The sequence below is a fragment of the Oryza brachyantha genome, chromosome 11 (genome assembly GCF_000231095.2).
Source record: "Oryza brachyantha chromosome 11, ObraRS2, whole genome shotgun sequence".
NCBI classification, from domain to species: domain Eukaryota; kingdom Viridiplantae; phylum Streptophyta; class Magnoliopsida; order Poales; family Poaceae; genus Oryza; species Oryza brachyantha.
This window is the reverse complement of record NC_023173.2, coordinates 3595936-3605734: the sequence shown is the minus strand read 5'-3', so window position 1 is coordinate 3605734 and position 9799 is coordinate 3595936. Positions and strand designations below refer to the sequence as shown.

Sequence of the window (9799 nt, the reverse complement as noted above, 5' to 3'; positions counted from 1 at the left end):
ATTTTATGCTTCCCTACTTATCCTTGCACTACAAAAAAAGGCCGTGTTTGCCCCCCACAAGGGTAAGTTTGGGGCTCCCCTACTTTTTACTGTATACTACAGTACAATCCGAGCTAGATAACTTATCCTTGCACTGCCGAACTCGGTCATATTCTTATTATGTCCATTTTCTGTTACTTTTAGCTTAAACCTGGGCAACAGTTTTTCTTTGGCTGATATAAGGTTGAGTTCTCCGGCTGTTTTTGCTTGCTTGCAATTTGTTCAGTTTTCAGGCTTTCAGAACCTTGCCAAAACTCCTGTTTATTAGTGATTTAGCAGGTGTTCTGCTAGAAAAACCGGTCGGACAGCCAATGTCACAAACATAAGCTGAATCCAACAAAAACCAGGTTTTATAACTGAATCAGAACAACATATCGTTATACTTGATAGATACTCTTGGCTGTAATTATTTGTCAACTCACCAAGCAGCTGAAAACATTAATTTTATCTAAACCAAACGAGTTACAGGAACCAGATCGTGTCAAAAGTGATGTTCATGATCACTTGAAATCTATCAGACAGTTAACTTTCATTGGAATTAACAGTATGACAATAAAATCCATTGCGCAGGATGCCCCTATAACGATCAACTATATGACAGCAGCAGAAATAACCAAGATGTGCAGCATGCAAGCCAACCTGAATATTTCAAGAACACACCACAATGGATGAAATGCTTCAGTAAAAGAAAGAATGGCAGTCTTCTTAGGTTGCCAGTCAGATGTGGCGACAAAGCCTACGAAAACATTCCTGGTACTTTTTTCCACTACTAAATATGACAGCTTATACAGAGTCAAGTAAGGCTACAAGAGAGAATCCTCAGGCAAAGAGAGATATCAGCACATAATGATTGCTAAGGCGGCGAGAGGCGAGGGGATGATAAATTACATATCGGATGTCATCTGACATGGAAAAAAAGGGGAGGGAAAACTTCTTTTCCGGGTAAGAAGTAACACCACACCATCAAGGATGGCGGCAGGTGCAGGCAGGCTCTAATCCTTTTAACTCTATCTTTCGGGTAAGACAACTGAAGCAGGCAGCAAAATGCCATAGTTGCATAATACACAAGCAGCTAAACGAACAGTTACAACATACAGTTGACAGGGCTCAGATGCTTGCTGTCGCGAATGATTCCTTTTTTCATGACAGCGTTATTGCAAAGGCCAAATGCTTTGACACAGTTCAGAGGTATTGGCACTGTTACTGATGCTCCATAAGCAACGAGCCCAGCGAGAGCAGCTGCATCGTCATATCGAACTTGTAATGTTCTATCTTTATTGAGATGGTTTCCAGTCATACTGAAGGTTATTGAAGCTGTTTGCTGCTCTAAGTCCACTCAACAGTTGGTTTCCTATGTCATGCTGCTGCTGCTGCTGTTGATGTTGTTGCTGCTGCTGCTGTAGTTGGCCCAACTGTGATAGGTCATGTGCACTGTGATTCATTCCCATCCGACCACCAATTGCCATTGGATTGTTCACCATCGCAGTTCTCAATCCACTAGCTGCATGATTTGGACCAACCCCACCCATGGCCCCAAACCCCATTCCTCCCATTCCTGAGTTATTTGAAACAGCATTGCCGATTAAACAATTAACTCCGTTAACACCAGGTGTAAGTCCGTTCGGTCTTTTCATGTCATTCCCAAGCTGGCCAACACCATTCATCTGCGATGTCATCATCATCTCTTGCAATATTCTCTGAACTGAGCTTTGGGACTCATTTGGCTCAGGTTCCTGAGGCCGAGTAGCAGGTGGCTGCATTGGTGGTAGGTTTGATGATGCGCTTGGGGAGCTGAGTTGGTTTGTGTTCTGAGGGGCTGGCATCATGTTGTTATTGGATGTTGTTGGCACTGGTGAAGGAAAAGAGGTAGATGGATTTGACTGCAGTGAGCTTGTTGAATTCACCTTGGGAATTGTAGCATTATTTCCACTGGTATATGGACCATTAGCACTGTTCATAGGATGATCTTGTCTAGAGTTCATTGAACCTTGGAGGAGCCCTACAACAGATGGTGAAGGCGCTGATGTAGAGGGTGCACAACTGAGAGAATTATTTGAGGTCACATCTGCATTCGCAGAGGCAGAAGCCTGAACACCAGTCATGGGAGCAGCATTTTGACCACTCTGGTTTGAACTCTGTGGGATAGATTGCTGCTCTTCAGGTTGTTGCTGCTGTGACTGAAGAGGGTTGACCCCTGATGAAGTCCTCCGAGGAAAGCTATGCAAACTAGCTGAAACAAACAATAGCAGTGGATGTTACATATATACAGAAACACCAAATAGTAAGGCTGTAAAATACAGTTAACACTATAGCAACAGACTGCCATGTTTTTTGGCCAGGGATAAAAATCAGCAAGGAAACGAGTCAAGTCATCCCAAATTCCCAATATTGTAGAGCACCAGTTTGGGTTATTTATAAGGTATTTCAGGTCAAATTCATTCCATGTAGGTTATACAAGGTTGAATAAACAAAAATAATGAACAAAAATCAAGTCACAGGTTGAAAGTTGTGACAGATCAATAACAGCATGCTACTCATCTGAACATCAATTGCATGCTCTACTTATTAACTGCTGCTAGACAACCAAATTTGGAGGCATGAATTGTACAGCCTGGAAACTCGAGTGGATAAAAAATGGTGAATAGAATGTAGAGTCAAAGAAAACAAATGAAGGACCTTAGAATTAGAAGGGATCATATAGTCTGTGTAGATTACTTAATGCTGAACAAGATCACATGAGATCAGATGAGACTGTACAGTAAACATAAGATAAAACTGACGTACCAATCGGTCCAGATCCATTTTGCCTGCTGTAATCAATCAAATCTTTCATACAGTTTACCACCTCAGCGATCTGGAAATATCAATGTTTCGGGTGAAAAAATAATAGGTTAGATGATTAGTTTTAATGAAATAGAGAATAGTCCACAGGTTCCAATGATAGTCCTAGGTAAGAATACCATTTTTTTGCATATGAAAATAATCTAGATCAGTTAGATGTAGGATCAAGAACAGGTGAATAGAAACCAGATCATGTAGAGGTGTACCTGAAGGCAGCGGACATATCGTTTTGTGTACCCTAAATCATTTACCAAAGGCACCTCCAGTGCTTTAGCCAATTGGCGGGCACATGCAACAAACCTAATGGTAAAAGATTGAAATATAAGTCAAATTTGCATAACTCAAATGCCAATTCTTTCAAAAAGAACAAATAGCAGAATAAAATCAATGGACTTGGCACATAACAACTGTAATTTAAATGGGTGGTCAGCAAGAAATGAGAATAACAGAAAGTTGAAATTTGCGTGCTATCTAAAAAGCACACACTGTTCTACCCGCATACTCCCTCTGTCCCAACAAGAAGCAACTTTTGATGTTCACATTCATCCCTGGAAGTAGTCTTTTTTTGGGAGAGGGAGTAAGTTTTTTTACAAGGTAGAATTTATTAAAGAAGTAAAATAGTGTACTTAAAATTAAGTGTCAAGATCAAAACAGAGCACCCATTGACCGTTGTGCACAAAAGTCTCATGTTTATAAATATCAGAATGGTGCCCACAAATTGCAACAAATCTAATGCAAACATACCAAACATACTAAACTTAAGAAAGAAAAAATAAAATCCTCAGATGCAAAAGGATCGTTTAATTCATCCATGTAAATATAAATCTACTGAGAAATCTAAAGTACCTGATTGTTCATTAAAAAACAACAAGGACCACACCATCACCGCAATCTCCTTTTAAAGGACTTAACAGAAGTATTTTTTTTCAATAGATTGTGACTTCTCTAAACGATATGATGTTGGTAATTTGCCAGAACACATGCGAAACATGTGCTTGAGCATGCCACCACAATATCCAGCACCATGTGTGTAATCCAAGTCTCCAAGATCACCCACTAGCTAAAATGCTGCCTCTTCTGTAGCAAACACATTTTTATATAATTGTTCCATTGTTCCAAATTCACCATGATACTGTCACATCCCCAGTGTATTGGGTCGTATTTATTTAGATGTGTATTGTGTTCCATCAGATCTACCAGATGAGCAAATCAGGCCTAGGATATTCTTGCAGTTTACAAAGATCTCGAAAATGGATTGAAGTCACCTTTTATGGAGAAAGATGCACGACATTTTAAGTGTAGATTAACTATCCATGTTCCCGAACAGCACTAGCTTTTAGGTGAGTAAAAGAACACATGGTGCTACAACACCTACCTTTGTTTCGCATAATTCCTTCACACATTACACTATTACAATGGAATCTAAAGAATGTTACGTGTTATTAAAACATTTACTCAACTACAGATTTCAAGAAATGTTTCTCCTATATGAGTTAATGTACATGTCACATCTGCAGGACGTATAGCACAAAATATGTTAATTTCAAATTTTATGTTGTAGTCTTGGATAATGCTTCTTATAATGTTACAACAACTTCCCTTCTACCTAGATCCATTGTAAGTGCTTAAAAGTTGTCTTGAGATTCAAATGGAAAAGAAATACATTTGATATCCATTAACATTTCAATCAAGTAATATACCATCTACTATGTGCTGAAATGTTGTGTGCATGTAGGACCTTCCATCCAGTTTATTGCTTGTTTTCCTAAAGAGTTTAAATTCACTCTACGATGTTGGGTGGTAGTGGAAGTTCTTTTTCCCGCTCAGGATGATAAATCCAATAAGAAGGTATGTTAGTAGAGAATTACATGCAGGACTCGCCACAGAATATAAAGCTACCGTGCCATGTGAAAATCAAGCTCTTGGCTAGAATACCACATACTTGAGGCTCAGAGCACTGAGACACGTTTTGGACACTAAGCAGGTACCTAGTTAGCAGTTAGCAGTGGTATTATTTAGTAAAAAATCATATACCAATTATAGCCAATACAAGCTACAAAAAGAAAAATGTAAAGCAAAAATGGCCCACTGCACCAATAATCCTACAACACCAGGTCTCTGTTTGGAACATCCTCACAGCACTAACGTACTCTAAAATCAACTACTTTTATTAGGTAATTATGCTTACCTGTCATGTTTTGAGGAGGGTCTAAACAGAGACCTGGTCTCAGAGAATAATTTTTGCTCCTACTCAGGACAGCCTACTAGTAACCACTCAGCCACACAATCTACAAGCCCATCTCTCCACCCTCTCCCTCATTCCCTAAACCATACCCCCAAACCAGATCAACAGCCTTCCCTTCTCTCAAGTGACTCAGGTGATATCCTCTTTGCCTCATCTCCTGAAGTCCTGATCTCACGATCCTATGTTCTTCTCAGACTATAGCCACCTCTTCACCTGCTGCTGCTGCTGCTCCGCATCCTCAAGCTGACAGGTGGAGCCAGAATGCCAAAGATAAGGCAACTGGTAGGGTATGAAGAGGACCCAGATCTGTGTTCTCCCACACTGTGGATTCCCTCACACTACCATTCGATCTCTTAAATGAAATTTTCATTTACACCCATTATATCATGCAAATACATCTAGTGCTATGATGACAAATGTATACTATTGGGGTGACGCTTGGAAGGGTTATGTCTACCAACATTCTCATGCACAAACTACTATAAAACGAATACACAGAAATACAGAATCATCATCTCAAAAAACAGTAGCAATTGTTACATCATGTGTCCTCAAGCACAATATCACACCCACCTCAAAAGAGGTAATAAATATAACCCTAACCAGAGTGCAATCCTAACACCAGTTATAATGCTCTAAAGATCAATCTGTGAGCAACACTAACACTTCCACCATTGTGTTGCCTAAATCTGCTGATATGGTATGGTTGTCAAAGGCCAGCTAACCACCAAATCAGCCAAAAAAATCTAAATGGCTGGGCCAGAGAATAGTATTTAGCTATTTATAGCTTTATACAGCTTGGTCCTGAACACAAAGGTATGACACGGTGCCTACACCCCATTTTGGAAGACAGCTCACACTAGCATAGAGTTAATGAAAATATTTTCACTAGTAGGCACACTAGCTTCTTTGCAAAGTAAGATAAATTTCGAAAGAACACAAAACACAAAAATATGCATGCAGGAACAAGTGGATAAATCATTAATTATTCTGCAAAAAACTGAAGATGAAAGTATTGTGTGCATCAGAAACAGTCTCCTTACGAGTTGCAATTATTCTGCATGTCTTGAGTTGACAAATTTGTCGAATTTTGAACAGCACTCTGGTATTTTTGCACAACTGCGCCCAGTTGACTAACCTGCATAAAACACCAAGGGTCCCAAAATATATTAAACTATTTCCTGTTTTGCAGAAATGCATAATATAGAAATGAGACTTCTGACTTGAATTAAAAAAAAACTATATACAGTAAAAGGGCTAAATACCTGTGGTATTATTGATCTCCGTGGAATTAGTTCCTCGTGACGCCTAGCACAGAACTCCCAAGACGCGATCTTCAATAAAAGGAAACATGCTTTAATCGAAATTGTGCTATTTATATAGCACCACTTTAAAGGACCACCAATGACAAAAATGGCAAACAATAAATCAACAAAAAATGTAATACCTTGAGATCTGGATTAAAAACTATCCGTAGATGCCCTTCGCGTACTACACGCAATTGCTCAAAGACACTTTCCTGGATTGCTTTAGTATAGTCCAAAACAATCTGACCAGAGGCATTCTGCGATTCACGTGGCATGTCAACATATAGTAATTCTTCCAATGTACCGCTGGCATATTTGATTTGGCATAGACGTGGCAACACCTCAACAGTGGTCTCTGTAAATGTACATAAGTTGGATTAAAAACGGATCGACAGAGAAACATGTGCAAATTAAATGATGCTTACCAAAGCCTCGGCCAGGCTTCCGATTGCATATCTCACAATGCCATACATCCTACAAGCACAAAGCCATATAGAAATCTTTAACTAAGAATTTGGAAGGAAATTAAAAATGAGGCTACTCTGAATCCGCCAATTAATAATAGACCAGAACTTACTTGCATAAAAAAATATGAAAACGAAATAAATGTATATCCTAGATTTAAAATTGGCAAGTCAGAAACAGCTCATCAAACCTGAGGAAAAACTCCAGTAGTTTGACGACCACTTCCATAGAGAGATACACACCACCTCTTTTTAGCATTTGGAGAAAAATATTCGTTGACAAAGTTTCTCCAGTACTCAATATTGTTGTCCTGCATCAAGAGGAACAAGTAGAGACACTAAACTGTAAGCACATGGCATTTACTTAACACGAAATTACTTGTGGAACAAGCCAAAAAAAAAAAACCTAACCTGTGGCCTGTTCTGTTGATGATACATGTAATGGGTCAATCTCTTTGCACAGGTTCCTGGCTCATAAGGAGCAGACTTTCCTGGAGTTCTCATGTTTAGACTCTGCTGGCGAAGTAGCTGCTGTTGTTGCTGCTGCTGTTGTTGTTGCTGTTGTAATTGGTTTCTCTGCAAAGGCAGATTCTTTAGAATTTGTTGTTGTTGCTGCTGTTGCTGCTGCAGTTGCAATATCCGTTGCTGTTGCAAAAGGGTCAGTTGCGCAGCCGCAGCAGCTTGAGGATTCTGCTTTGACAGCTGCAGCAAATGTTGCTGCTGCTGTTGCTGTTGCAGGAATGCTGATGGGTCTGAGCTCGGCTGCTCCATCTTCACCGCACCCAAACTCCTCAAAGTTTGCAATTGCTGCGGCTCCATTTTCACGTTGCTAGGATTGCGCATCATCTGAGCTGAGCTGTTCTGGTCAGGCTGCCCCATCTGCGGTTCTAATTTGACCCCACCTGTGCTTCCACCATTCTCCAGCTTCACTGTAGCCTGCGGCTGCTGTGGTGGTTGCGGTGGTAACTGTTGTTGGTTGTAAGACATTGGCAGCTGCTGCTGCTGCTGCTGCTGCTGCAAGTCCTGCATAGCATCCAGCTGCTGCTGCTGATGTGGCGGTGGATGCAGATTGTCTGAACCCAGCTGATTGCGCAAACTAGTCTGTGATGACGAAGGGAACGAGAGCGGATCAGAACCTCCCACGCCAACGCCAACCAAATCGCCGCCAGCACCATCAAGCCCTCCTCTCTGCTGGAGGGTATTCATTGGAAGCCCGCCACCTGGCATCGACCCCGAGCCAAGCATATGGCCACCATTCCCGAATGGGCGGTTGAGCAGGGAGGAGACATTGGAGCCACCTCCCAGCAGGCCATTAGCACCAAACTGCGTGCGCGGCGAGACGAGGGACGAGAAGGGCGACTGCGAAGGAAGCATGCCTCCACCACTGCCCATCCCCTGCTGCCCGCCGCTGAGCAGACTGGAGCTCGTCCGGAGCAGCGAGGCAGCGCCGACCGGCTGCCCTGGACCCATCGGGTTCGGCGGCCCCGACGGCACCATCCTTCCCGGCAACAATGACAAAGGCTCTTCCAAGCTCCACAGCAAACCACAGCAAAAGATCACGCCTTCACTCTAACTCTCCATCCTTCCACCGTAAGATCCACCGGAATTGAGCAAGAACAAGCAGCCATCCCCTGAAACAAGCCAAAGATTGCGACTTGAGAAAACAGCCACGGGATCTACACCACCATTACCTCAACAGATCTAACCCTCAACAACGAACTCCATCGCCCAAAACCAACCGAAAACCAGCACGAACAAGCACCAGAAAAACCAAGCTCTCCCACACGAAATCCACCCGCAACACGAGGGCAGGAAAACGAAACACACCACCGAATCCACCCACCAAAAAAAGAGAAAACACGCGCGCGCCACGCCGCCACCACCACCACAAACCCAGCAGCAGCTAGCAGAATTAAGCAACGGCGAGCTCCCCACAGCGCCCCCAAGATCGCATCCCTCGCACCCCACGAACCCGACCAGAATTAAGCACACCAGAAGCAGCATCCACCTCGCCTCACCTCACCTCACCAGCAGGAACCACCACCACACACGCACACCACCGCAACACACGCACTGCTGCTCACCTCCCCGCCCCCGAATCCGGCGATCCGGGCCTCACCCTTCCCGGCGCCCCCCAGACCGCTCCCACCACCACCACCGGCGCCGCCACTTCCCCGACCAGCGCAGCGCAGCACAGCACTCCCACCTCCTCCTCCCTCCTCGCTCCGTCTAGGGTTTAGCCCCTCCCTTCGCCGCCGCCGCCGCCGCCGCCGCCAATTCACACAGTATACAAAAAAGAAACCCCTCCCGCCCTCTGAATCCTCCCCACTCCTCCCCCCGCAGCTCGCGATGGGATTTGGCTTCCGCCTCTGTGGAGAAGAAGAGGAAGAGAGAGAGAGGGGGAGAGAGATAGAGAGAGGAGGCGGAGGAGAGAGAAAGCGAAGAGGAGGAGGAGAGAATGGCGAGACTTTGTCCTTGCGGACGTCAAAAATATCCACTGGATTTGATTAGGGGGAGGGGGGCCGCGACGCGGGCGGGTGGGGCTCCATCCCGCTGACGCGTGGGGCCGGAGAAGGGCGGGCCCCGCCTGTACGTGAGAGGGGAGGGTTGGGATCCGGTGCGCGTGGGGGGAGGGGCGGGGTGATTAGGGGCGTTGGTGGTTTTTTTTTCTTTTTCGTTTGGGCGTTTTTTGGTTTGGTTTTTTTCCTGGAGGGTTAATGTATGAGGTTTTGTTTAATTTGATTTGATTAAATTAAATAGAAAAAGGAAGTCAAAAAGGAGTGCGTGCTCCATGCCATGGGGGGTGGCCAATGGTGTGGCATGGGGTGTGTTCATGTATATCCTCTCTGCTTCTATCAGCTCCTTCATCCACTTTGATGATGATGATGATGATCAAGAGTTTC

The 9799-nt window shown here is 43.7% G+C and overlaps 1 protein-coding gene across 1 annotated transcript; it reads right to left on the bottom strand.

Annotated features, from left to right (window-relative positions):
• Positions 1–704: 704 nt before the first annotated feature.
• LOC102717838 (transcriptional corepressor SEUSS) lies at positions 705–9324 on the bottom strand. The gene is made up of 10 exons (XM_006662748.3): positions 8981–9324; positions 7308–8527; positions 7088–7207; positions 6858–6906; positions 6573–6787; positions 6391–6459; positions 6169–6263; positions 3087–3180; positions 2824–2893; positions 705–2269 (listed from the first exon to the last, which is right to left on the bottom strand). Exons 2-10 carry the CDS (start codon positions 8391–8393, stop codon positions 1314–1316), a joined length of 2754 nt encoding a protein of 917 aa, XP_006662811.1. The 5' UTR covers positions 8394–8527; positions 8981–9324; the 3' UTR covers positions 705–1313.
• Between the last annotated feature and the right edge of the window lie 475 nt (positions 9325–9799).